This window comes from Mauremys reevesii, linkage group 3 (assembly GCF_016161935.1).
Source record: "Mauremys reevesii isolate NIE-2019 linkage group 3, ASM1616193v1, whole genome shotgun sequence".
NCBI classification, from domain to species: Eukaryota; Metazoa; Chordata; order Testudines; family Geoemydidae; genus Mauremys; species Mauremys reevesii.
This window is the reverse complement of record NC_052625.1, coordinates 203,680,772-203,708,503: the sequence shown is the minus strand read 5'-3', so window position 1 is coordinate 203,708,503 and position 27,732 is coordinate 203,680,772. Positions and strand designations below refer to the sequence as shown.

At 51.6% G+C, this 27,732-nt stretch overlaps 1 protein-coding gene across 1 annotated transcript in view; it reads left to right on the top strand.

Moving 5' to 3' along the window:
* The window catches only part of LOC120401417 (bifunctional epoxide hydrolase 2-like), a 60,703-nt gene that overhangs the window by 8,955 nt on the left and 24,016 nt on the right, over window positions 1–27,732 (top strand). The window contains exons 3-10 of the mRNA XM_039531385.1: window positions 334–493; window positions 4,129–4,319; window positions 4,604–4,726; window positions 8,059–8,133; window positions 8,680–8,775; window positions 12,220–12,298; window positions 14,991–15,025; window positions 15,802–15,828. Of these exons, the coding sequence (XP_039387319.1) occupies window positions 334–493; window positions 4,129–4,319; window positions 4,604–4,726; window positions 8,059–8,133; window positions 8,680–8,775; window positions 12,220–12,298; window positions 14,991–15,025; window positions 15,802–15,828 (786 nt within the window). The remainder of the gene's footprint in view (window positions 1–333; window positions 494–4,128; window positions 4,320–4,603; window positions 4,727–8,058; window positions 8,134–8,679; window positions 8,776–12,219; window positions 12,299–14,990; window positions 15,026–15,801; window positions 15,829–27,732) is intronic.

Genomic DNA, 27,732 nt, shown 5'->3' with positions numbered 1-27,732 from the left:
CAATGTAACACTGTCCTTGGGACCCAAAAAATCTTATAATGCAGTTTCACCTATAACACGATATCGAACTTGCTTTGATCCACTGGAGTGCGCAGTGCCCCCCACCCCCTGGGAGCATTGCTTTACTGGGTTATAGCCGAGTTTGTGTTGTATCAGGTCGCGTTATATCAGGGTAGAGGTGTACTAGCTTATTGGTAACCCTTAAACTTCATTAGGAAATAGTTAACACGGAGCGTATGTATTGGTGGGATTCAGAGTTTTGAGTGACTTTCCCTCATTTTGTGTTGAGATGTAACTTGATCTCCTTTGGGTGGTGGGAACTCTGTTTTTAAGCTGGTTTCTGAGCTGGAAGAGGATTGCAAGAAGTTTGCTGCCTCCTCAGGGGCTTCTCTCCCAGAGACGTTCTCCGTAGCACAGGTCTTTGAGGATTTTATGACACAAGGAAAGCTGAATACTGCTGTTCTGCAAGCTGCTGTAACTCTCAGGAACAATGGTAAGTGATGGCTACTTGCTGTTAGCATTCCTGCCCACCCAGCTATGCTACACCAGTAACCACGTTCAGGTGTGATCCTGGTCCATTCTTGTTACAATAGGGTTTCTCTTGTCCTGTGTGGACAGAAAAAATAGGTTCATAGATACACTGAAGGGCCACATCTCAACGCTGATCTGTCCCTAGGTTAAAACATGGTTAGGATGTGGGCTTACGTCTTGCCACTGTGGACAGAAATTGCTTGGACTAAAACCATGTGAAGACAAGACCTGGTTTTCTTTGCCAACATTTCTCCAAGGACTCTTAGTGCAGTTTGCCTTCAAGCTGCAAGTCAAAGACTATGCAGGCAGAATCTTTGGCTTGTCCACGCTAGAGTTTGTGTGGCTGTCGCATGGATTTGTACTCCACCCTAATGTTTGTCCCCGATGGTGGTACAGCCAGATACCGAAACCGTGCTGCAGGCTAACTGGTGGTCACTCCATGGGCGGGTTTGCACCAGCACAGTCCCTCCCTTCCTGGGTGTTGCTTAACCACAATGGAAAATAACCATGTTGGAAAATGGTCTTAGCAATGTTGTTCCTATCTGGATCTCTGCTCTCGTTTCCCTGAACCCCATCCTGTTCCTTGTGCTCTGCCCATTCCCCTCACTGACCTTCATTTCCTTCCTGGGCTTTCTGCCATGCTGCCCTCCTCTGCCATCACACAGGTGGTTCTCTTCCAGATCCCTCCTGAACACTTGCTGCTTCCAGCAATCCGTCCTCTTTCTCATCACTAGTAACCCTACACCCTGCCTCCCCTGCACCGATATCCTGTGTCTCGTCTGTATTCATCTTGTCTCACTTGGATTGCCATCCCTTCGCAGGGAACGTGTCTCTCAGTAGAGCTCTGTTCCCTATAAATGGATAGCTGTGCCTGATACCTTTCTGACTGTGGCTGTTGATAATAACGTTCCATCTCCGGCCCAAATGTATCATGAATTCCCACGGTGCACCTTTCCCGAAGCGCTGCTTGCTGATGGTCTCTGGCAGCAGCAGATAGCCATCACTCATCAGCAAACCATCCCAAATCCTCTAACCAATGAAATCGTGGGGCTTAGACGGGGCTTTTTGTCTTCAAAGTATTTCCTTGCTATTTACTTCCCATCACTTGACTAATGAGCTATTCTCTCTGTGCATTAATACCAGATAAATCAGGCATGCTGTCACCAAGCCAACAACAATTAGCTAAACAATCTAGCAATCTCCGTAACACTGTTCCGCTTTGAAGGCACTAAGAGAACTCCAGATGAGGGGGAAATTATTAAAACAACAAGGAGTCTGGTGGCACCTTAAAGACTAACAGATTGATTTGGGCATAAGCTTTAGTGGGTAAAAAACGCCACTTCTTCAGAGGCATGGAGTGAAAATTACAGATACAGGCATAAATATACTGGCACATAAAGAGAAGGGAGTTACCTTACAAGTGGAGAACCAATGTCAACAGCCAATTCAGTCAGGGGGGATGTGGTCCATTCCCAATAATCGATGAGGACGTGTCAATACCAAGAGAGGGAAAGTATCAGAGGGGTAGCCGTGTTAGTCTGGATCTGTAAAAGCAGCAAAGAATCCTGTGGCACCTTATAGACTAACAGACGTTTTGCAGCATGAGCTTTCGTGGGTGGATACTTGCATCCGAAGAAGTGGGTATTCACCCACGAAAGCTCATGCTGCAAAGAGAGGGAAAATTGCTTTTGTAGTGAGCCAGCTACTTCCAGTCCACTACACACTGCACCACATAAACACTAACCCAGGAACCAATCCCTGTAACAAACCCCGTTGCCTTCTCTGTCCCCATATCTATTCTAGCGACACCATCGTAGGACCCAACCACATGAGCCACACCATCAGGGGCTCATTCACCTGCACAGCTACTAATGTGATATTCCATCATGTGCCAGCAATGCCCCTCTGCCATGTACATTGGCCAAACTGGACAGTCTCTATGTAAATGAATAAATGGACACAAAACAGATGACAGGAATGGTAACATATAAAAGCCAGTAAGAGAACACTTCAATCTCCCTGGACACTCAGTAACAGATTTAAAAGTAGCCATCCTTCAACAAAAACAGACTGCTACAATTCATTTGCAAATTTAACACCATCAATTTGGGCTTGAATAGAGACTGGGGGTATGTCTACACTATGACATTAAGTCGAATTTATAGAAGTCGATTTTATACAGTCAATCGTGTGTGTCCCCACTTAAGACCATTAACTCGGCGAAGTGCGTCCACAGTACCGAGACTAGCGTCGACATCCGGAGCATTGCACTGTGGCTAGCTGTCTCGCAGTTCCCGCAGTCTCTGCCGCCCATTGGAATTCTGGGGTGAAATCCCAATGCCTGATGGGGCAAAAACATTGTCGTGGGTGGTTCTGGGTACATGTCATCAGGACCCCCCCTCCCTCCCTCCGTGAAAGCGACAGCAAACAATCATTTCTCACCTTTTTTTCCTGGGCTACCTGTGCAGACGCCATACTATGGCAAGCATGGAGCCCGCTCAGCTCACCATCACCGTACATCTCCTGGGTGCTGGCAGGCGTGGTACTGCATTGCTACACAGCAGCAGCTCATTGCCTTTTGGCAGCAGACGGTGCATTATGATTGGTAGCCATCATCGTTGTCTCCTGGGTGCTCTTTTAGCCGACCTCAGTGAGGTCTGTCAGGGGCGCCTGGGCATAAATGGGAGTGACTCCAGGTCATTCTCTTTTTAAGTTTTGTCTCCTAGAGTTTCAGTCCTGCCTGCAGTCGTACTGCAGCGTCTTCTGGCGAGCAGCCAGGAGATGACAATGGCTAGCGGTCGTACTGCACTGTCTGCTGCCAGCCTAAGATGTATAAGAGAGATGGAGTGGATCAAAACAAGAAAGAGACCAGATTTGTTTTGTATTCATTTGTATTCGTTTACTCCTCCCTCCCTCTGTGAAATCAACGTCCGACAATCGTTTCAGTGAGGTCTGTCAGGGGCACCTTGAAAAGTTTAATGGAGATTCAGTCCTTCCTGGAATAGTGGGGGGAGGGATAGCTCAATAGTTTGAGCATTGGCCTGCAAAACACAGGGTTTTGAGTTCAATCCTTGAGGGGATCATTCTGTGTGACAGTTGTGTGTGTTTCTCCTTGATGCAACCCCCCCCCCTTGTTGATTTTAATTCCCTGTAAGCCAACCCTGTAAGCCATGTCATCAGTCGATCCTCCCTCGGCACTGCTGCAGGTCCCTCTTATAGCCTCTGTCCTTCATGCCCTTGGAGATTTTTTCAAATGTTTGGGCATTTCATCTTTTGGAACGGAGTTTTGATAGCACGGATTCATCTCCCCATACAGTGATCAGATCAGATAAAATGTCTTGATCGTGCACCCCTTGCTCAACAGGGAGTCCTCACTCAAATGGCCCCTTCTGACTTCAGGAGTAAAGACACCTAGCATGAATAGAGCCTCGCAAAGTTTGTAAAGCTCTTTGAGATTCTATGTGGTTAAAGTGGACATAGAGAGATGAGATGTGTAATTGCTGACAGACAAGTGGGTAGTGGAAAGAGAGAGATTCTCCTTAATCATTCCCAGTCTGAATAGCCCCACGACCCATTTAGTCATCTTTCCCGTTACAGGGTTCAGGACGTGTGTGCTCACAAATAACTGGATAGATGACGGCCCTCAGAGACACATCACGGCTCTCGTGCACTCTCTGCTGAGGAGGCATTTTGATCTGGTGATCGAGTCTTGCCGCGTTGGTCTGCAGAAGCCGGACCCTCGAATTTACGAGTATGCGCTGGACATGCTGAAGGCGAAACCGCAGGAGGTGCAGGCACAACTTACTTCTAGTTACGGGACAATGGCAAAGACTGCCCAAAGCGACTCAACTAGACATACAAAGGGGCCTGGCTTTCAGAAAGTGCTGGGCACACCTGTCGGCTGTGAACCAGGGCTTCTCAAGTTGGGCACCCAAAATCAGTAGACACTGACGTGAAAATCTCTTGGCCCAAATCACTGGGGAATCACAGCAACGCCCCCTTCCCCCCATTTCTCCCCAAAACTCTGCTCTCCCTTGACTGACCCCAGGTTCTGAATCTCTCCTGAATCCAGGTTATTTTCCTGGATGACATCGGAGCTAACTTAAAACCAGCCCAGGAAATGGGAATAGCCACCATCCTTGTCCAGGACACTGATGCTGCCCTGAAGGAACTGCAGGACCTGTGTGGAATTCAGGTACTAGTGGCTAAGTGCTATCTGAATCTGTGCATTTACTGTCTCCTCCCTCTGGACAGAATACGTAGTTCAGAGTTTAGATACTGCAAAGCTGGGTGCAGTAGAAATATCCAACCTATGGTAGATAGAGACTCCTGCTCTTGCCTAGCCTACTATAGTTTAAAGTGAAATTTCCATAGAGTGGCTCTCTTGCCCCTGCACTGTATGGTGTTTTTCTGAGTGATGCTATAGGTGTGGCTGTGATGCTGATTTTATTCCCAGGCCTGTTTTTGTTAGAGGACTCAGAATCCCTCGCAAATTGCACCTTTAGGCTAAAATGCTGTGTGCTTGTCCTTTAAGGGTTCAGGTCCAATTCAGCTAGGTCCAGATCACTCCTGGCTTTGCAAAGCGAAACCCAGACAAGGTGAGGCTGCCCGAAACTAAAAATGCCCTAATTTCACCCATCTCTGTTAAAGACAGAGGGTCAAATTATGCTGTCAGTTATGCCACTGTCAATCCAGAGTAACTCGGTTGTAGCGATGGCATTGCTAACACTGCTGTCAATCCAGAGTGAGAGTAGAACTTGGTTCAGTTCTGCAGTACCTGGGTGAATGTAATCAAACAGGAGCAAAGGACGGATTAATCCTGCCGCTGTAATCTGTTAGAAATCTGCAGAAGAGGTAGCAAAATAGAGGAGGATGTTAAAAGATCTGGCAGATAAAATTAATTTCAAAAGTCCCGCACATGGATCTGATAAGGAGGTAAAGCCCTGTAATGGATTAAGGACTGTCAGGTAGGAACCAGAGTAAGACTTTAATGAGCACGGAAGGAGGTTAATAGTGTGGTGCCCTGAGGATCAGTACTAAGAGGTGCCTTCTCCTTGGTTAAGGTGCTAGTGATTGTAATTCCACTCAGCCTTTCTCGCCTTTTGTAGTGTTTGACTAATGTTGTCTTATTTAATCAGACGCCTGCAGATCCTGAGTGAAGCTTTCAAGCTTCCCTTGCTCATAGGATAATACCTTGTGGTGCCTGCTGTCTGCCAAGGCTCCTTCTTCCTGACCCTTTGTAAAGTCGGCTCCTCTCCCATCTCCCTACAGAGGGTTCCTTATAGCTTCTACCCTTTCTCTCACCCTTGGAGAGTTGTCTGGCATGGTTAATAGTTCACTGAGCTATGTTAGCAGATGCTGGACTTTGCTGTGCAGAAATGCACTGTGACTTTGACCTTTATTTTATCAGACACACAAGGTGGGTGAGGTAATATTTTATTAGGCCAACTTCTGTGGGTGAAAGAGACAAGCTTTTGAGCTCAGAAGTTTCTCTTTCACCTACAGAAGTTGGGCCAATAAACTATATATGACCTCACCCACCTTCTGTCTCTCAAATCCTTTAACCGACACGGCTACAACCCTGCACACAAGATTATTTTTAGGGCCATTCTAGTTATGTGAACGTACTTATCGCTTGTATGTGATGCTTTTCTTCCGTAGATCACAAAGCATCTGATAAGTGTTGGATGTTTGCGATTAGGTTGCTAATACCGTGTTGTGGCAAAAATCCGCATTGGGGGTGTAAATTCTTTGATCAAAACCGGCAGAATCTTTTAACCCCCAGAAATCAGGCAGCGGGTGTGCTCTGACCACTGCTTGACTAGTATTGTCTCATTGTTCCCTTGTGCTCCCTGCTACCCGTTTGCTGCATCCGCCTGTTGTTTCTTGTCTTAAACTTGATCTCTGCCCCCGAGAGTTTACAGTCTGTTTCTTTGTGTTTGTACAGCACCTAGCGCAGGGGGGCGCTGATGCAGGATTAGAGTTTCTAGGCACTACAATAGTAGAAATAGTAGCAATTACAGTTTAAAAGATTTTTAGTCTGTCTTGTAATGTAGCGGAGAGCTGTGGAGGTGCCTGACACGAGGTGGTAGGGGTGAGGTTTTCAGCAGCATCCAAGTGACTTAGAAGTATCCTGCTGACAGTCGTGGGACTTGTGCAGCTAAAGAAGCAACGTACCTTGGGAAAATCCCGTCCCGGTGCCTGAATGAGGCTCTAGGAGCCCAATGTCTTCCCATGTGGGTGCCTAGCTTTAGCCTACGCGCTTGAGTGGAGATGGATAGTGCAGAGGATTGGTGGCTGAGCACGAAGCCTTTTGCCTGTAGGTCACAAGCTCCAATCCAGGCCTGATTGGCAGCTACCACCATTGGGTAGCTGATTGGCAGCTTAGGTTACCAGGAAGAACAAACCAAGTGTTTCATTCTGTCTCCACCAAAGTTAGTGCCCATTTGGCCCTCCTGGTTGATGGTCTCCCCAGGAGACCGAGCCCTGGAAGCAAGAGACCGAGCAGTACCCTTGGTGTACTAGAATGGCCTGGAAATCTTCTTTTATTGCTTGCTTTTACGGGTCTCATCTCTCCATTCTCAGGGAATCCTCACTCTGAACTGGGGTTGGGGATCTCTAACAGGTGCATCTTGTGTTCTCCAATGTGCATGTAACACTAGCTACATGCAATCTTCCTTCCCAGGCTTTTCCCCTTAGTGTAGGTATTTACTTTTCAAGCCGTGAATTAATTGAATCCCCTTAATCAGAGAGGACCTGAAACCAGTACCTCCCATCTGAGCCTGCCGGATTGCTTCTGGTGGTTCTAGGTTGGGTTCTAGGAGTGTCTGCTGCAGGCTAGGTGCCGTCCCAGCCTGGATAAAGACAGTTCTGGATCTGAAAGCTGCCTCCTGGCACGTTTCCATTTAGACCTGCGAAGGAATAATGGCACTGGATGAGTAAGGCCTATTCCTCTTCCCTCAGCTGTGAGAGCACGGCAGTTCTGCTAGCCCAGTCCTGGACTCCGCCACGCAGCCCCACCAAGGGTTGTCTTAGCCAGTCCGGGTTATCTTCTGCAGATACTGCCAGTCTCGCCAAATCACGTGGGGTTTTCATAATGTGGGCAAACAGCTAGACTTGCAGCGGTGCTGAAACTGTGGGTTGGGACCCCACAGTGGGTCACCAGGGCTGGCCCGCTGGGGAATGGGGCAGCGGGGCTCAGGCTTGGGCCCCCCACATGGGGTGGCGGGGCTCGGTTGGGCTCAGGCTTTGGTCCTCCTTCCTGGGGTTGTGTAGTAATTGTTGTGGTCAGAAGGGGTGGCGGTGCAAGGTAGTTTGCGAACCCCTGAGCTAGAGGCCTGATGAGCTACGACCATTTTGAAGGAAGGAAGCTTCCCAAAGAGGGTGGGGCTGGTTTAGAAGGCTGGCTGAGCAGTAGAAAGTTATCGTCTGGGGCAAACAGCCTGTGGCCACTGTGTTGCTGGGCACCAACAATGGCAGTGGTGGGGTCTGGTGTAGAACTGAGAACTTTCTTTATTCACCATGTAGCTTCTTGGCCATGAAGAGACTCTGCCAATTGCATGTGACCCAGCGAACGTGACCCATGGTTATGTGCCAATCAAGGTAGGCTGTAACGACCGGTGTGGTAGGAAAGCCATCTTGATAGCTAAGTGTCCCAGTACTATGGTGTTGAGGGCCATAAGTATCCCGTGATGGGCCCTCCCCATGCATGTGAAGGGTGTTGTCGTGGAGGGGGAGAGGTGGCTGTATCCATATGTGAAGACTGGGGTCACACTGTGTGGTGTTTAACAGCAATGGGCTGAAATTCAAGCAAGGCAGATAGAGACTTTACACGGGGGGATGTTTTCTGACCGTGTGAGACTGTCTCTGAGGGCCAGGCTGGAAGCCAAATCCTCTAAAACCGGAGCAGAGAGAGCATTGGTCTGGTCTCTGCTGCAGAGTAGGCCGGGCTACGGGAAGGTGGGGAATGTTTACAGCCAGGGGCTACGGTTCTGGATGGCCGATGACCCGAGTGCCAGGCGCTGGGGCCGGCTTCTGTATGCCAGCACGCAGCGAGGGGGTGGGGTGTAATTGCTGGGTGTAAAACAGAGGGGGAAGGACTGTGGGGCAGGGAATAAACTTGTGCTATTTGTCTGTTCTTCCCTCTAGCCTGGAGTCCAGCTGCATTTTGTCGAGATGGGGAATGGCCCAGTGGTGTGCCTCTGCCATGGCTTCCCTGAATCCTGGTTCTCCTGGAGGTACCAGGTAATGGCAAGCCAGGCCAATGGCTGGCAGCGATGCTGTCTGTGTATCATCCACCTCTGTGCAGCATGTTGTGGCCATTTGTTACGCAGCAGTGTGGCCTTCCATGAGAAGAAGGGGGGGGTGTCTCTCACTTGTGTGACTGTATGGCGAGGGGTGGAGGCCACTTCTGACTACCTCATTCCTGGTGTGTCTCCCATTGCCCTCTTCCATCTGCAATCTAGAGTTCCTCCCTCAGTCTTTGTCCATCTGTCCTTCCTTCCTTCCCTCCCTCCTTCCCTCTCCCAGCCCTTTCTGCTCTGCTGAAATGAGTGATTGGCCAGGCCGTGATCGCAGGTGCCCCCCCCCAGCCCCGGTCAATTTGGAGCAGTGGGGAACTTGCCCTGCCAGACTCAGAGCAGTAACAGTCTGTCCTGGCCCAGCAATGCTCTGGCTGGTGGTAATTGCCTGGTGTTGGTGGGAGGTCCCCTGAGCGCATGGTTTGGGCTGAAGCCCCGATGAGATCTGCTGAGCGACAGTCCTGGCACGCAGCTGTAGGTGTTCAGTGACGTGCCTGCTTCCCGTGAGGGGCTAGGAGCAGCAAGCGAAGGCACAGTGTTAGGTGCTGCGGGGCACCACCTTGTCCTCTCCGCTCAGCCCCTCGCTTCTGCCTTGCCTCCCCCAACTGCTGTTCCAGCCTGGAGCTGCACACAGCTCTGCTGGGCCTCCTCTAGCAGCCCCTTTTGGCCAGGTTGCTTTGCAGGCACCCTGCTGCCTCTGAGCCCTCATGTTGAGAGACTGTGTGGAGTTTAAGGGGCTCATGTGGCTGACAGCACAGCACTTGGAGCTGGCTTAACACAAGTGAGTCACACAGTCCTCGGGGACCCAAGGCCACCATGGTAACCATGGTAACCCAAGAGTTCAGACCTGGGCCTGGTTGATCTGCCACACAGGGAGCTCTCCCTCTGTCCCAGGCTGCTCCACCCAAAGCCGCCAGTCCCAGACTCTGGCGTGGCTTCCTTCTCCTGTCAGCCACACCCTACTCCCACGCCTTCCTGCCTGGGGCCCTTCCTGCTTTGACAGGCCGCTCCCAGACCCTAACTGGCTGGAGCCTCAGGTTTCTGGGTCTGACTTCCAACCTGCCCGGTACTGGGGTCTTCCCTGCAGGAGCCTCTTACGTTCTGCAGCTTTCCTGAGCTTCCCCCTTTACTGCAGCCACCTGCTGCCCTTTGTAGGGAATTACCTGGTCCGACCCAGCAGGGTTGGCCTGCCCCATGCCCTCTGGCCCAGAAGGATCAAGCCACCCTGTTGCAGCACCTTCACTGTGATCTGCTGTAGCTTGGCTGGGCTCTGCATCTCTCTCACCTCTTGGGAAAAGAGGAAGTTAAAAATTACTTAAACAAGCTAGATGTCTTCAAGTCACCAGGGTCTGATGAAATACATCTTAGAATACTCAAGAAGCTGACTGAGGAGGTATCTGAGCTATTAGCAATTATCTTTGAAAAGTCACGGAAGCCTGGAGAGATTCCAGAAGACTGGAAAAGGGTGAATGTAGTGCCCATCTATAAAAAGGGAAATAAGGACAACCCAGGGAATTGCAGATGAGTCAGCTTAACTTTAGTACTGGGAAAGATAATAGAGCAAATAATTAAGCAATCAGTTTGCAAACACCTAGAAGATAATAAGGTGATGATAAATAAGTCACTATGAATTTGTCAAGAACAAATCATGTCAAACCAACCTAATAGTTTTCTTTGACAGGCCTTGTGGATGGGGGGAAGTGGTGGATGTGGTATAACTTGACTTTAGTAAGGCTTTTGATACTATCTGGCATGACCGTCTCCTAAAAAAACTAGGGAAATACAACCTAGATGGAGCTACTATAAGGTGAGTGCATAACTGGTTGGAAAACCGATCCCAGAGAGCAGTTATCAGTGGTTCACAATCAAGCTTGAAGGGCATAATGAATGGTGTCCCACAGGGATCAGTTCTGGGTCCAGTTCAATATCTTCATCAATGATTTGGATAATGGTATACACAGTGCACTTATAAACTTTGCAGACAATACCAAGCTGGGAGGGGTTTCAAGTGCTTTGGAGTTTAGGATTAAAATTCAAAATGATCTGGACAAATTGGAGAAATGTTCTGAAGTAAATAGGATGAAATTCAATATGGACAAATGCAAAGTACTCCACTTAGGAAGGAACAATCAGTTGCACACATACAGAATGGGAAATGACTGCCTAAGAAGGCGTACTGCAGAAAGGGATCTGGGGATCATAGTGGACCACAAGCTAAATATGAATCAATATTGTAACGCTGTTGCAAAAAAGATCATTTTGGGATCTATTAGCTGGAGTGTTGTAAGCAAGACATGAAGTAATTCTTCTGCTCTACTCCGCATTGATTAAGCCTCAGCTGGAGTATTGTGTCCAGTTCTGGGCGCCACATTTCAGGAAAGATGTGGACAAATTGGAGGAAGTCCAGAAAAGAGCAACAAAAATGATAAAAGTTTAAAAAAACATGACTTATGGGAGAGGATTGAAAAAACTGGGTTTGTTTAGTCTGGAGAAAAGAAGACTGAAAGGAGACATAACAGTTTTCAAGTACAAAAAATGTTGTTACAAGCAGGAGGGAGAAAAATGGTTCTTTCTAATCTCTGAGGATAGGACAAGAAGCAACAGGCTTAAATTGTAGCAAGGGCCGTTTAGGTTGGACATTAGGAAAAACTTCCTAACTGTCAGGGTGGTTAAGCACAGGAATAAATTTGCCTAGGGAGGTTGTGGAATCTCCATCATTGGCAGTTTTAAAGAACAAGTTGGACAAACACCTGTCAGGAATGGTCAAGTTATTACTTGGCCCTGTGTTGAGTGCAGGGGACTGGACGCGATGACCTTTCAAGGTCCCTTCCAGTCCTACACATCTGTGATTCTATGACCCAAAGCACGTTTTGAGCCCACAGCCAAGAGGTGATTGTGCACGAATGAACTCTGCTCCCCAGCTCTCTTGCCCTCTCGCTGATTGAATGTCTAGTACGAAGTTCACGTCCCACCTCTAACTCCCGAGGAATCTCTGCACCGACCCAGGGTTTATTCTTTTGGTCTCTGCCTCTGGAATTTGCCTCGGCCTCAGTCTGAATCCCAGTGCAGCACGTAAGGCACCTTTACTCTTCAGTGGCTGACTCTCGTTCTGAGTGTGGTGCTAGCCGGTGTGGATTGGCTTGCCCGGTGTTTGGCTGGCTACGGTCATTTGCTAGAGCAGTGTCTGTTGTCGTTCTTACGCCCCTTCCAGTGTGTGGAATTCACGTGGCAGCTTCGCTTTTGTGACTGACGTGTCATAGTCGTTATTGTGCCGGATGCTAATAGGGGACAGTTCAAATAAATGGAAGTTCACTTCCCAGCTGTGGGCGAGCTACAGCAGGCGCAAGTCTGTTTCCCAAGGTCACGTTTCTTTCTGTTTCTGCTCTAGATCCCTGCTTTGGCTGAGGCTGGCTTCCGGGTCCTGGCTTTGGATATGAAAGGCTACGGAGATTCCACTGCTCCCCCAGGTCAGTCGGGTTTCCCATCCTCTCCTCCTCCCTCCTGCCCCCTTAAAGGGGGCAAGCAACAAAGGTCCGAGCTAAATTGCTCAGCCTTCTTCTGGCGTGTCTGTGTGTCTGCTGGGTCCTAGCTAGGACTGTTGTGGTGGAGATGAGCCGGGAGAAGTTGAGGCTGAATATTGGGTAGAATTCACTCTTGGTGCGAACTATTTAGGCTGTGGGAGTCTCCCAAGGGAAGTGGGGAAAGCCCTGATTCTTGGGAGAATGTCCCGTCATTTGCTAAAGTTCCTGGGAATATGGGGACTGTAGGAAAGAATTGCACCCTTGCAGGGAGATGAACCGGATGGTCTGACACATCTCTTCCACTGTGCTAACGTCTAAAAGTCTGTGATGTGGCACAAACTGAACAGCAGCCAAAACCATCTTGACATGCGCTCGGTATCTGTATGTCTGCCGACCCCCCCCCCCCCGTAACCTCCCGAGGGTTCCTAGAATCTCCTGGTGTGAGGTGAGCTCAGGCTGGGAATCTATTCCTTCTAGTGGTGGTCTGAGGAGTGGCTTGGATTTGAAATGCCCCTGAAGCAGGGGAAGTAAATACAAAAGCCTCCCAATGGTTACATGGTGTCAAGGAGGAAACCACCTGGCGTGTCAGTTATAAACGCGCTGCTCACGACACTGGGCTGTTTCGGGCTGTCTTGTTTTCATTTCCTGTCTCTTGCCATCCCTGGCACAACCTTGGTGTGACCCTGCCCACAGGGCGCCTTGGGAGAATCGCTCCAGAAGAGGTGACTTGGCGGTAGATACCCAAGTTGTCTCCTTAGCTTCTAAGCTGAGCAGGCTTGGTTGGCACGTGAATGGGAGACCTTCCAAGAAAACCCAAGGGGCTGATCCAACTGGTGATGCTCTTCCTTGACCTGTTCCATCCTTGGCTGCGGCTGCCAACAAGTGGTGGCATTGGATAGGGAGAACACCCTGGCTACCGGCAGCTAACACCCTCTTTCCTTATAAGGTGCTTTGCATGAACTACCCAACAGCTGCCCGATCTCAGTGACTTTCAATCACTACCAGCCTGGGCTGGGTTTGAACTAGCAAACTAGGAGCGAGAGGCTCTGTCACCCGTTAATGATCCCCTGAGCCATCTGGAAGCCTGGGGGATGAGGGGTCATTGCAGCCATCCATGCCTGATGACTAGCAATGACAGTGCAGCACGCACTCCTCTGTCCCGAGGCAGCAGGAGCTGAGTGGTGTCGCTAGCTGGTTGAGTGGGTTTGTTATTGACACCCGCCCTACCCTGCTTGCCTGCATGGCTCTAATACAGAGGTTGGGAGGCTGGCTGGGATCCCCAGAGCCCTCCGAACCTGCTAGTTCTAACCAGGTTTGGATCGAGGCTGTAACCACATTGTTATGCAATGTCTGTGTCAAGCCAAATCGCTTTGTCTTGTACAGTGCATCTTCCTTTGTGCTTCAGGGCATTTGCGTGCGACTCTGAGCGTGAACAACCGGGGGGCTGGGAAGGGAAGAGCTTGGGGTACAAGGCCCTGTGAAATGCCATTGCTAATCTTGAGGGCTGATCAAAGCAGCAGCCCTCACTGTTTGCACTATGTTAATTTCACTATGAACGTTGCTGTGGTGCCCACAATGGACCAGAGGCCAGACTGATGTAGGTATTTAGGCACCTAAAGATGCAGAGGCACATAACTCACTCAGGCACTTTTGTAAGTCCTGCTTGGTGCCTCTTTATCTCTTCAGGCATCTAAACCTGACCCTGGGCGCTTTCCGAACCCAGCGAAGCACAGAACAACATCAGCCCAAGGAGTTTGCAGTCTAAAGAGACAAGGGTGTGTGGGGAGAGGGATACTACATACAAGTGTGATCAGGAGGGTGATCGGCGTGTGCCACGTCCGTTCCCTTTTCTGCAGCTGCCTCCACCTAGGTCTTGCCAGTGCCCGGTGTCCTCTTTAACGGCTACCCCGAGCCCATTCCCTTCCAACAGCCCCTGTTTCCCAGCCCCTCCCCTCTGCTCACTGAGTTGCACCCACTGCCGTGTTATCAGTGCACTGGTAGATCTAAGGCCAGAAGGGACAATGCCGGTCCCCTCCCCTCTCCCCTACGCCAGCTGGCTGGTTCCCGCCTCAGCCCAGTAACCGGTGGTTGAACTGACGTGTTCCTTTTTAATATGGTTGCAAATACTCATGTGCTTCCTGTGGTAAAGTGTCCCGTGTCTCACAATGTTATTTAAACTGGACCAGCACATCTGAGCTGCTTGCCTAGGAACTGGTTGAGCCCAGCAGGTGTGTTTTTCCAGAGGGCTTTTATGTCTGGACAGAGAGTGGCTGTGGGGGAGCCAACCCCTGCTGGTGAGAACCTGCCATAGAAGGATCATTTCCCCCCCACACCTCCCCCCAACCTGCTGCCACCACCATTAAAATGCATCCACCTCTGGGGTTGAACCCAGCAGCCATACTTCATCAGCGTCCCAGAGCAGCCATATGGAAATCCTAGGCACAATCCCATCCCTCCCCCCCTTTAAAGATGGTGCAGTGGGTGATGAGATGAATCTTGGTGTGTACTGAACTTCTGTAGAGCTGGTGGGAGCCAGGGGGGCGCAGCCTGGTACATGGCAGATTTAGAATGTTAAAAAATTAAATGGAAGGAAACTTAAGTGAGCTCAATAATTAGTTGTTGTTGTTGCTATTTGCAGACATAGAAGAATATTCCCAGGAAGAAATATGCAAGGTAGGAGAGGGTGTCCTGATTTCTGTTTGTGACCTAGGTCTGCCTGTATTATGGAACCACGGTCTGAGCTCCCTGGTTAAGGTTCTAACCCGTGTATCTCTATGGACGGTAGAAAAGGGTCCAGGATGGGGTGGGAGAACAAAGGCAGTCCCAGGGCTGCTGTTTCCAACTCGGGGGAACGGTGCTCCTTGAGTGACTGAACTTAGTTGGGCAAGGAGTGCAGTATAAATCCGACTCTCTGTGGTTTGCAGTACTGTACAGCGAAGCTTGCTCTTCGTCTGCGAGGCTGCCTGCAACACTGCAGATCCCGGAAGGAAAGACTCCCTGATGCCAGGATGAGGTCTCCTTGTTGCGTAATCTTCGTTAGTAGTAACAGTAACACTGAGGGGCAAAGATCAGGGCCCGTCGTGCGAAGCACTGCACGGACATAGTGAGACAGTCCCTGCCCCAAAGAGTTCATGATCTAAAAAGACAAAACGCTAGATGGGGAACTTCAGCACAGTTGCGACCCGGCTGGCAATTTGAATCCAAATCCCCTGAATGCCAGCCCGGTGCCTCCCTCCCAGACCATCCTTCCTGCCCAATCTTAAAGAGAGGGCTTGGAGTACAGGGCCCTGACCTCGTAGGGATGGGGAGGTGTATTGGATCTCAGGTGACTTTGGAGACCTCTTAGTGAAGGCAAACAGCCTTCAGAATCCTGTTGGCACTTAAGGTCGTGGCATGTTTGTGGCTAAGAAATCTGATTATCTGTTTTTTGTTTTTTTTTCCCCTCACAGGATCTTGCGGTTTTCCTGGACAAACTGGTGAGAAACCCCCTGTGACTTACATTTTTCCTTTGCTAAGTGTACAGAGATGCACAAATCCAAGCGGTGGGATTGCTTTAGGGCACAACCAGAGATCCTGGGGAAAAGTATTGTCAGATGTGTAACGTGTTCCACCCCGTTCCTCCTTGTGCAGTGTTACCCCAGACTTGCTGGGAACGGAAGTTGCCAAGGAGAGACAAGAAATGAGCTGGAAATGCCTCTAAAGCGTTACCTTGTGTGATCTTGAATTAAAGGGGGTGGTGGGGGAGAGAAGATGAAAGGCAGATCCCTGGTGACTCGCTGAGCAGCTTGAGTGGATGGTTTAATTCTGCTTCTTGGCTAAGATCAAATCTAGTATCAGTTTAATATCTGATGCATCCTCTGCTGGGAGATGTGCTTGCCTAAGAGATGAAGGCAGCGATTGCCGTCTCGTCTCACAGCAATTAACCCGTATAATCGTTGCATTAGACTAGCTCAGCATAAGTTCTTGGGCTTTGCTTTTTACTAACCCCAGAAGTATATGGTTCCCTGGGCCGATGGAGAAGAGAGGAGGGTGTGTGCATGTCCGAGGGGAAGGATTTTATGATGTTAGAGGACATGCAAAGAATTGCAGACTTGTGGTACGTTCCCCTCGGGTCACCGTGTGGGTCTGTCTGTGCTGGGAGCTTGAGCAGGCCGATGCGCTAGCTCTGTCCAAGCAAGCGCACTAAGAGTAGCAGCACAGCTGGGGATAGGGTGGCTGGTGGGTTGGGCTAGGCAGCCGAGTGTGTACCCAGGGCTTCCGGGCCAGTTTGTATGCAGGCAGCTAGCCTGCACTGCTGCCCGCGCTATTCCCAGCTACACTTCTCTTTGCAGCATGCTTGCTCGAGCAGAGCCAGTGCCTGGCTGCCCGCTCAGGCTGGGAAGTGTATCCCCAGCTGAGTGTAGACACCAGGGGCAGGTGATCCACACAGGAGCTTGCACAACTCGAGACTGTAAGAGATTCGGCTTTGAGCAGGGAGTGGGACTAGATCACCTCCTGAGGTCTCTTCCAACCCTGATCTATGATTCTCTGACCCTGCTACTGGGCAGTCTGGGGAACCCCAGCCGTTCTGTCTCTCCTGGCTGTGGGAAGAAGTGGCTTGCTTTAAGTGGGTTCCTGCGCTAGCCTTTCACTGCTAGAGAATTGTGTTGATTTATTGAGATGAAGGTTGCAAATGAAACGTGTTTGGTCCCCGTGGAGTGCCTGGAATATTATACATGTAAGAATAAAGAATGTGTGTGTGCAGGGGGTGGGGGTGGGGGTGGACTGTATCCTGGAAGGAAAAGATGCTGAGGAAGATTTCGGGATCCCAGTGGGATGCGGTGGCAGAAAAGGGCTAATGCAATCCATGGATGTATAAATGGGAGTGGTGAGTAGGAGCAGGGTGATGATTTTTATCTCTGTCTGCTGCCCTGGTGAGACTGATGCTGGAATACTGCAGCTAGTTCTGGTGAGCGCATTTTAAAAAGGATGTTGAAATATTGGCCATGGTGCAGAGGAGAGCTACACAGACACTGAATGGGTGGAGACCAGGCCTTCCAGTGAGAGGCTTAAAGAGCTGAATGGATTTAATATATAATATATTGAGAGGTGACTTGAATACACTGTAAAGTACTTTCATGGGGAGAAAATACCAGGCTCTGAGGACTCTTTAACCTGGTGGAGAAAGGCAGAGCAAGAACCAATGGCTGGAAGCTGAAACCAGACCATTTCCAACTGGAAACAAGGCAGATTTTTACCACTGCGGGTGATTAATGATTGGTACAAACGACCAAGGGACGTGGTGGATTCCCCATCTCTTGAACTCTGCATGTCAAGGCTTGGCTGCCTTTCTGGAAGATTTGCTTCAGCCAAACACAATACTATAAAACCTAATTCTTGTATAGCATTATTTTCAGCAGCAGCTCGCTGGGTGCTTTACCAAGGAGGTGTCGTTATCTGCACTCGACAGGTTATTGGGCTCAGTACAGGGGTGACTGGGTGAAATTGAATGGCCTGTGCTGCACAGGGGGACAGACTAGATGAGCGCATGGTCCCTCTTGGCTGTCCAGTCTATGAATCTTACGGAACTTATAGCTGGAAATGAACTGGCTCCACCAGCTCTTTGAGCAGATCTAGATTCAAATTCTTCTTCCTGGGTCTTCTCTAGGTGAAAGTCTTATGTTTTTGTGGAAGTTTTCAGGCAGCTTTGGTATAGTTCAAAAAGCAAAGTGCTGGGATAACAATTTTGCTGTGGGGGTCAGAGTTAAGGTTTTTTGTAAATATTTATCTTCCTTGTATTCCTTCCCATTACCACAGTATCGAGTGCTTCACAATCTTTAATGTATTCATCCTCACAGCACCCCTGGGAGGTAGGGGAGGCTGTTCTCCCCATAGCACAGGTAGGAAACTAAACGTACATGTACACAGCCACATGACGCCCCTGGCTGGCCGGTGCCAGCCAGCTCAGGCTCATGCTGCAGGGCTATTTCATTGCTGTGTAGACTTCGGGGCATGGTCTGGAGCCTGGGCTCTAGGACCCTGCAAGGTGAGAGAGTCCCAGAGCTCGGACTCCAGCTGGAGCCTGGAAGTCTATGCAGCAATGTAACAGCTCTGCCAGCTCCAGTTGGCTGGCATGGGCCAGCTGTTGGTTTCTAGTCGCTGTGTAGATGTACCCTAAGACACAGAGACTTGACCAAGGTCACAGAGGAAGTCTGTGGCAGAGCAAGAAATCGAACCCTGGTCTTCCCAACTCCTAGGCTAGTGTCCTGACCGTTGGACTGTACTTCCCTCTGTGAATGCTTTTTCTGTCTAGACTTTTTAAGCTAATGTCTGAACTGCCAGGGATTTATCTAAGCTACCTTGACTGCTCTTATCTGTTTAATGCTGGTGCTTTACACTCTTGGTGTTAGATTACTTTGGGTCTTGGCAGTCTTAACTTGGAGAGTTTATTGACCCTGCATGTGTGCTCATAGGGCTGAGCTGTCACGTCTTCTACTGGGCAAATGGATCCGAATTTCCTACACTGAACATAAACGTTCTGGACTGGCCTTTGTGCCTCTCGTTCCGGGGGTTGGTTTGTCCTGTCACTGCGTTACAATTCATCCTCTTCGTTTTCAGTTTAAACCAATTCTCAGGTTTTACAAAAAGGATTATTCATCTTTTTCTGATTTTCACCCTACTTTTGTATCATTCAAATAGATAAAAATACCTTGTTTTATTAGGAAACTACACTACATTGCATGAGGTATGTATTTCGATAATACATTAGTCCAGGGGTGGGCAAACTTTTTGAGCCGAGGGCCACATCTGGGTGGGGCAATTGTATGCAGGGCCGGGGCGGGGGTTGGGGTGCAAGAGGGAGTATGGGATGTGGGAGGGGGTGTGGTGTGCAGGAAGGGGCTCAGGGCAAGGGATTGGGGCAGAGGAGGGGTGCAGGGCATATGAGGGAGCTCGGAAGGGAGTTGGCGTGCAGGAGGGGTGCCGAGTGTGAGAGGGGGCTCAGGGCAGGGGGTAGGGGAGCAGGAGGGGTGGGAGGTGCAGGCAGAGGGCTTAGGACAGGGAGTTGGGGGGCGGGGTGCAGGAGGGGTTCGGGCTCCGGCCCGTGCCACTTACCTAAAGCGGCTCTGGGGTGGCAACGGTGCGAACCGGGGCCAGGGCAGGCTCCTGCATGCCTGCCCTGGCCCCATGCTGCGCCGCCCGAAAGCGCCAGGCCCCTGGGGAAGGGGGTGGAGGGCTCCGCATGTGCTGCCCTTGCCGCGCCTCCAGGTACCTCCTCCAAAGCTCCCATTGGCCATGGTTCCCCGTTCCCAACCAATGGGAGCTGCGGGAGGCAGTGCCTGGCGGCAAGGGCAACACATGGAGCCCTCTGCCCCCCGCTCCTGGGGGGCTGCAGAGAAGTGGTGCCGGCCGCTTCTGAGACCGGTGTGGGGCCTGCAGCACCACGGGGGACAATCCCACGGGCTGGATCCAAAGCCCTGAGGGGCCGGATCCGGCCCGTGGGCCGTGGTTTGCCCACCCCTGCATTAGTCTCTGTGCATATGCAAAGCTGCCTGTTGAAATAAGGTTGTATTGGTCTAGCTCAGGGGTTCTCAAACTGGGGGTCGGGACCCCTCAGGGGGTCGCGAGGTCATTACATGGGGGGTCGCAAGCTTTCAGCCTCCACCCCAAACCCTGCTTGCCTCCAGCATTTATAATGGTGTTAAATATATTAAAAAGGTGTTTAATTTATTAGAGGGGGGGGCACACTCAGAGGCTTGTGATGTGAAAGAGGTCACCAGTCAAAAAAAAGTTTTGAGACCCACTGATCTAGAAGATCCACACAATAAACAAACAGGAACACACACAAGCGCTGAAGTGTGTGTGCATTTGAATGTACTGATGAATCTCCTGCCCACCGCGTACATGTTTCAAGCTGTTAGCAGGTATCGGTTTAAAGTTTTGAAACGCTGCACTGGGAAGACCATGAAAATCTGTATCGGAATACGTTTCAGAGCATACAGAATTTTAAAAAAAAAATAAACAGGAAAAAAGGATGATGAGTGTACGCACTGCAAATGGTGTGGCCCAATTATTTAATGTAAATACTTACAGGCTAATAGTTCTAAGTCTACAACAATAAACGGTTTATTCAAACGAAAAGCTTTATTTGGGGACTAGAGATGTATTGTTAAACTCAGAGGTGGTGTTGTGCTTTGAGTGCTGTTAGTTCTGCAGCGAACCACAATTGGTGAACGGAATTCAAAGCATTAATCCACTGAATACTTTTTTCCCCTTGTCTTTCCCGCCACCAAAATAAACCCCTGATTTTCACCTGTTTTTCTTGTTGTGGTAAGAAACACTGATAAATTCCTGGGAAAAATTAAATAAAATCAAAACTGAAAACAAAGGTCTTTAAGTATAAAGCATTCTGCTTGGCTGCTGCAGCTGTCGTGGGTAAGCGTCCCTTGGCCTGATTTAAACAGCCAGGGGGCAGCCGGTGCCATTACCGCGAAGCAGGGCCGGCTCCAGGCACCAGCCGAGCAAGCTGGTGCTTGGGGCGGCAGATTCCAAGGGGTGGCTTCCGTCCAACCCTTTTTTTGCGCTTTGCCGCTTCCCCCGCCCCAGCAGGTTTTTTTCTTTTTGGTTTGCTGCTCCTGCCGCCCTGTAGGGGGCGGCGGCGCAGAGGAGGGGAGCGGCTGGGAGCGGTGCCAGGTCTGCAGCAAGGCCGGCACGGCAGCCTCCCTGCCTGCCCATGGGAGTGGTGCAGAACCCTCCCAGCAGGTGGCGCGGCGGGAGGGGCTGTATGGCTAGCGCCCCGCTTAAGGAAGCCCTGGCCACCCCCCTTCTCCCCTCCTCCCCTGCCCCCGCTAGCTGGGGTGTGCACTCCGCTTCCCGGGGTCTGCAGAGCTGGGAGTCCCCCTGCACCCACGCTCCCGCCGCCCCGCAGGTATTTTTTTTTTTTTCTTTTTGGTTTTTTGTTTCTCTTCCCTTCGCTGCTCCGGCCAGCTGGCAGGTTTGTTTCACGCCCCCCCCCCTTGCTCCAACAAGCCGGCAGGTTTGTTTCACGCCCCCCTTCATTGCTCCGACCGGCGGGTTTTTTTAATATCTCCGCCCCCCCCCCCCCCCCGCTCGCCCCTTTGCTGCTCTGACCGGCCGGCAGGTTGGTTTCCCCACCCCCTTGCTGTTTCCGTTGGCTGGCAGGTTTATTCCCCCCCTGCTCCTTCGCCGCTCTGGCCCCCAGGCAGTTTTTTGTTTTTTTGTTTTTGCTTGGGGCAGCAAAAAAGCCAGAGCTGGCCCTGCCGCTAAGGGACAAGGCATAGACTAGACTCCTTCAGTCTGGAGCTCCAAAAATGTAAGGGGGAGGGGAAACCCATTGTCAGTCTGTCTTCAGCCCTCCAGCTCGCGTTCTCTCGCAGAATGCCAAAAGTTGGCGAGGGCCAAGAGGAGATTGTAGCTGAAAAGAGGGCTGGGGAAAGACCTCCTACGGGGCCTCTGCTGGGTTCTGATTGTTGTTGCTGATGTTTACACATGAGTCGAGCCCAAAGGTCCCGGCACGAAGCTCTGTGGTGTACAGATGAAAGGAAGCTGCAGTGCGACCCAGGGATTTGACTTGGTGTGGGGGAAGGAGAAGGAAGAGCCTCGATCAATACGGTGCAGCTTGGCCCAGGGCAGGGGAGGTGGAGAGGCAGGTGGGGCCAGGAAGCAAACCTGGATCTGTGTGTGTGAATTCTGCGCTGCTGAGCTTTGTCCTACTGAAATACCAGGTGCTTTGTGGCTTCCCTTAGTGAATGCAGGGTGGGTGGAGGATCCTATGTAGAAAGATGGCCCTGGAGGTGGAGGTCCCCAGCACAGGGACAGCGTAGGCAGGAGCAAGGCAGGTTTGGGGAAGATGGTGTGGCCTAGTGTGTGGGCCACTGGACTGTGACTCAAGAGACCAAGGCTCTAATGCCAGGTCTGCCACTGAGCTGCTGGGAGACCTTGGCAAGTCCCTTGCCGTTGCTTGTTTCCCAAAAGCATCCTGTCAGCTCCTGGGGGCAGGGATCCTAACTAGATAGGAACAGCCGTCTGCACGGTGGGGCTATGCTTAATCTGCATAAACACAGCACCCCAGTGAGCCTCAACCCTCACCTGGAGGGACCACTTCTCTGGTCAAGAGGTGAATGCGCTCGCCTTGGCGGCCTATTCAGTCCCTGACCATCTCTGAGTCTGCCAACAAAAGGGACCAACAGCAGCGATAGTTCGTGATGCAGACACCAGCCTGCTTGGTGGGTCTGGGCTGAGAACCTCCAAACTCTTTTCACGCAGGCTGCATTACACCATTATCCCTCTGTACAAACAGGGCAGTGGTACCTGCAAGGGATGCCTGTTTACTTAGATTGTAAAATCTTTGGGGGCAGGGACTGTCTTTCTGGTCTCTTTGTACAGCACCTGGCACAATGGCGTCCTGAACCATGACTTGGGGCCCTTAAGCAGTACTGCAGGGTACTGTATACCCAATATATTTTACTGGGACCAGTGCTCTTCAGTATGTCCATATGTGATCTGGAAATGGGTGAGCAGTGAGGTGGCAAAGTTTGTAGTTCATATAAAATTACTCAAGACAATTAAGTCCTAAGCAGACTGTGATGTTTTAGAAAGGGATCTCACAAAGCTGGGTGACTGGGCAACAAAATGGTGGATGAAATTTGATGTTGATAAAAATGCAAAGTAATGCACATTGGAAAATGTAATCCTGCCTATACATACAAGATGATGGGGTCTAAATTAAGAAAGAGTTCATGGAGGAGTTGTCGATAGTTCTCTGAAAACATCTGCTCAGTGCAGCAGCAGTCAAAAAAGTGAACACTGTTAGGAACCATTAGGAAAGGGTTAGATAAGACAAAGTGTCATAATGCCACTACCTAAATTCATGGTACCCCCTGCACCTTGAATAGTGTGTGCAGTTTTGGTTCCCTCATTGTTAAAAAGATCTATTAGAATTTAAAAAAATAAATAATAGGAGATATACCAATCTCCTAGAGCTGGAAGGGACCTTGAAAGGTCATTGAGTCCAGCCCCCTGCCTTCACTAGCACGACCAATTTTTGCCCCAGATCCTTAAGTGGCCTCCTCAAGGATTGAGCTCACAACCCTGGGTTTAGTAGGCCAATGCTCAAACCACTGAGCTATCCCTCCCCCCAGCTAGAAATTAGAAAAGGTACAGAGAAGGGTACCTATCTCCCCGCCCCCCCACCCCCAAATTAGAATTAGAAAAGGTACAGAGAAGGGTAACAAAAATGACTAGGGGCACGGAACAGCTTCCATATATATTTGTTTGTTCCTTCCTGAAAAAGAGAATCTATTCTTTCTCTGAATCAGTTTGATTGATGGGAATGCTGCTTGTGTGCTTAGCTCCTACTGTCGGCTGCCCAAATCCCAGCAGCCTGGCCTGGAAATTCTCTGCCACATTAGCTGTGGCTGGAAATGCATTTAGCAGGTTTAATTAATTGTGCATTGTGTGTCTGGGGATCTCTTCAGTGCAGCGCTTGTGCTTTTATTAAACTATGTTTTGACTGACTGTGTGATTGCTTGTGAAAGCACAGCTTTGAGGTGTGTGTGTGTGTGTGTGTGAGAGAGAGAGAGACAGAGAAGGGATCAGGAGCCCTATAACAATGGCATGATTCAAGAAATGAAGGTGTCTGGTTGGGTCCATCTCCTACAGCAAATGCAAGGTTGTTCCCTATAGTATAATGTCTAGAGTTTTTGCCGGTCTGCTATCTATATATAGAGAGCTTAGATTGCATTTGGGGCCTATTGTGTTAGGTGCTGTACATATACATAGCTAGCCCGTCTCAAAGAGCTTACTGTCTAAATAAGACTTGCCCAAGATTTCACAGCTGCTCAGTGATGGAGCCAGGGATAAAACTCAGGTCACCAGTATCCTTTCCACTAGACCACGCTGCCTCTCTTAAATATCCTAAATGACAGAAGCCCCTGACTTTCCTTTAAAGACTCTTCCCTGGTCTATCTGAGGGGAGGGATAGCTCAGTGGTTTGAGCATTGGCCTGCTAAACCCAGGATTGTGAGTTCAATCCTTGAGGGGGCCATTTAGGGAACTGTGGTAAAAATCTGTCTGGGGATTGGTCCTGCTTTGAACAGGGGGTTGAACTAGAGACCTCCTGAGGTCCCTTCCAACCCTGATATTCTATTCTGTTCTATGATCTTTGGAGGAGGGCAGGGAACTGACCTAAAAGGCCCATAGTATCGCGTGAATCTGCCACCTACAATCTTTTATGCCACCCTCATCACTGGGGTCTCTTGACAGGTGCTACAATGGAGGGGCCTGTGTCACTCACCTGCAGACTATTGCTTCCCGCTCTTGCTATTTACCCCGAGTGTCTGAGTTGCCCTGCCCCTCCCACTAGTGCCCCCGTGACCCAGTGATATCTACCCACCTCTCCGTCTTTCCTCGTAACTCAGCCCCTCTGGCCTGCTGTTCGCCTCAGAGGCTCTTCGCCCAGCTCCATTTGTTTGGCTCCTTTCTGGGGTCTGGCTTTCCTGGACTGAATGCAGCGTTCAAATTGCTGTGGCCCCAGGACTGTCACTCAACTTCTCGGCAAGTTACTCACCCACAGTGCCTCAGTTTCCCCAGACTGTGGATGCCTGCCAAGGATGTTAGGAGGGTTAACGTTTGCTCCTGTGACTTGCAGATTGGCTGGCTGCAGTGTGCTATGCCTGGGAAGGCGAGCCCTGCAAGGAAAGCTTCCACTGGTGCAGGGTGTGGCAGCCTGCCTGGTGAATAGGGTGGGGCTTCGGCTCCCCTGTGCTCCAGTCACGCTCTTGGCTTTCCCCCAGCGAAGCTCAGGGTATCATGGTCTGAGTGGTCTGAGCTTTACAGCTCTCTGGGTTCTTCTTCGAGTGATTGCTCCTATCCATTCCATGTAGGTGTGCGCGCCGCGCGTGCACGGCTCTTCGGAACATTTTTAGCCTAGCAACTCCGGCGGGCCGGCTGGCGCCCCCTGGAGTGGCGCCGCCACGGCGGCGTATATATACCCCAGCCGGCCCGTCCGCTCCTCAGTTCCTTCTTTCCGCCCGTGACGGCCAGTAGGAACAGTGGAGTGCTCTCCTGTCCTCCACAGCTTAGCGTTCTCCGTTAGTTAGTGTATATAGTTATCGTAGTTAAATTTTGTTACTAGTTCTATAGTTAGGGGTATATTACCCATTAGGGAGTTAGAGGGGTTAGCCCTCTTCTTCCGCCCCGGTGCGGGCTTATGCCCGGTCCGGCGGGTTTCAAGCCCTGCGCGGCTTGCCAGCGGTCTATGCCGGTGAGTGACCCGCACGACGCCTGCCTCCGCTGTCTTGGAGAGGCTCACCGGTCGGACAAGTGCCCCATCTGCGTCGCTTTCAAGCCTCGCACGAGGAAGGAGCGGGACTCGCGCTTGAAGCAACTCCTCCAACCTCCGGCACCAGCACCGGCGGCGCCAAAGACTGCCTCGTCTAGCAGCGCGCCGACCGCACCCAGCCGCCCCGGTGCCGAGGATGCAGCGCGGCACCCGGCACCGAAGACCCGGCACCGCTCCGCCTCCCCGGGAAAGAAGCGCAAAGTGCCGAAGACGGTCTCGGATAAGCAGAAGAGACCGTTAGCCCAGCCGCCTCCGACTATAACGGTGCAGGCTGAGGCTGTGCACAAAACGTGCACCGCGTGCCGACTCGCGCCGCAGGGCCCGTCGAGTCCGGCACCGCCCAGCTCCCCGGTGCCCACTGACGAGGAGCTGAGGCTGCCGTCCACGCCCGAGGCGTTCGCGACGGCAAGACATTTAATCGAACTTACCGCTGATGCAAGCGCTCAGCGGCCGGTGCCACCGGTGCGGCCTCTCAAGTCTATTGGGAAGCCACTTCTAATGCGACCCCCGTCCCCGGGCACCCGAGCCGATCGCAGCACCGCCGCCAGGTCGCGATCCCGTTCTCGCTCACGGCACCGCTCTCCGCAGCACCGGGCACGACGATCCACGTCACGACGACGCTCCCCGTCTCCTCGCCGGTCGCAGTCCCGGTACCGCTCCCAGTCGCGGTACCGGTCGCACTCCCGGCGACGTTCCAAGTCCCGGTCGCAGAGTCGCCGGTACCGTAACAGGTCCGGCTCCAGGCACCACGAGAGGCGGCGAGAGTCGCGTAGTCGCTCCAGGCGCCGCCGCACGCGGTCCAGATCCGCATCCCGACGCCGCAGGTCGCGCTCCCGACGCCGCAGGTCGCGCTCCCGGGGCCGCCGGTCGAGCTCCCGGGGCCGAAGGTCGAGCTCCCGGCACCGCCGGTCGAGCTCCCGGCACCGCGACACACGCAGGTCCCGTTCGCCGGCCAGAGAACGGGACGACCGGCACCGTCCGGCGGCACCGCGGGGGCCCTTTACTCCGGCACCGGACGTCCGCCCGGCCACCGCTTCGGCGCCTCCCTGGCCATCAAGAGAGCCCTCCGTCGCCTCCCCTGGGGGCAGCGCAGTTGACTTCCGGGCGGGGTCCCTCCCACCAGAACATGGACCGCAGCAATGGGGATTTTGGGTCCCTTGGGCCGAACATGAACAGGGGCCCCCCCTCCCGCCGCGACAGCCAGGCTCGGTGCGGTCGGTACCGGTAGCCACTGTCAGCAGGCCACCTCCGTCCCCCACTCCACAGGCCGCCGACCACGGCACGCTCTTGGGGCATGAAGCGGTTCCCGCACACACGGAGCAGGCACCGGAGGAAGTGCTACCGGGTCCTTCCTCATCCTCCTCCCCCGATGAGGCGGTGGCAGGGGCGGCACCGTCGGAGCCCCCGCCGATCGACCTCAAGACTCACCAGGACCTTCTCAGAAGGGTAGCTAAGGCCATCAACCTACCCGTGGAAGAAGTCCAGGAGGTCGAGGACCCCATCACGGACGTGGTGGGGGAGGACGCCCCCGTGAGGGTAGCGCTCCCCTTCATTCGAACAATACAGAAAAACAATGCCGCTATCTGGCAGTCGCCCTCCTCCGTCCCGCCTACAGCGCGCGGAGTTGAGAGGAAGTACTCGGTCCCCCCGCGGGGCTACGAATACCTGTATGTTCACCCGGCTCCGGACTCTCTAGTTGTCCAATCTGTCAATGACCGGGAGCGACACGGCCAGCCCGCCGCGGCCCCAAAGGCGAAGGAGTCCAAGCGCATGGACCTGTTAGGCCGGAAAATTTACTCGGCGGGCGGCCTCCAACTCCGTATCGCCAACCAAATGGCCTTGCTCTCAAGATATACATTCAACATCTTGGGCTGCCTAGCCAAATTTGCAGAGCTCACCCCGCAGGATTCCCGCAGGGAGTTCTCGGCACTGCTGGAGGAAGGAAAGCTAGCTTCCCGTACCTTAATTAAGGCAGCGGTAGACGCAGCGGACTCGGGGGCCAGGACCATAGCGTCAGGGGTAACCATGCGACGCATTGCAT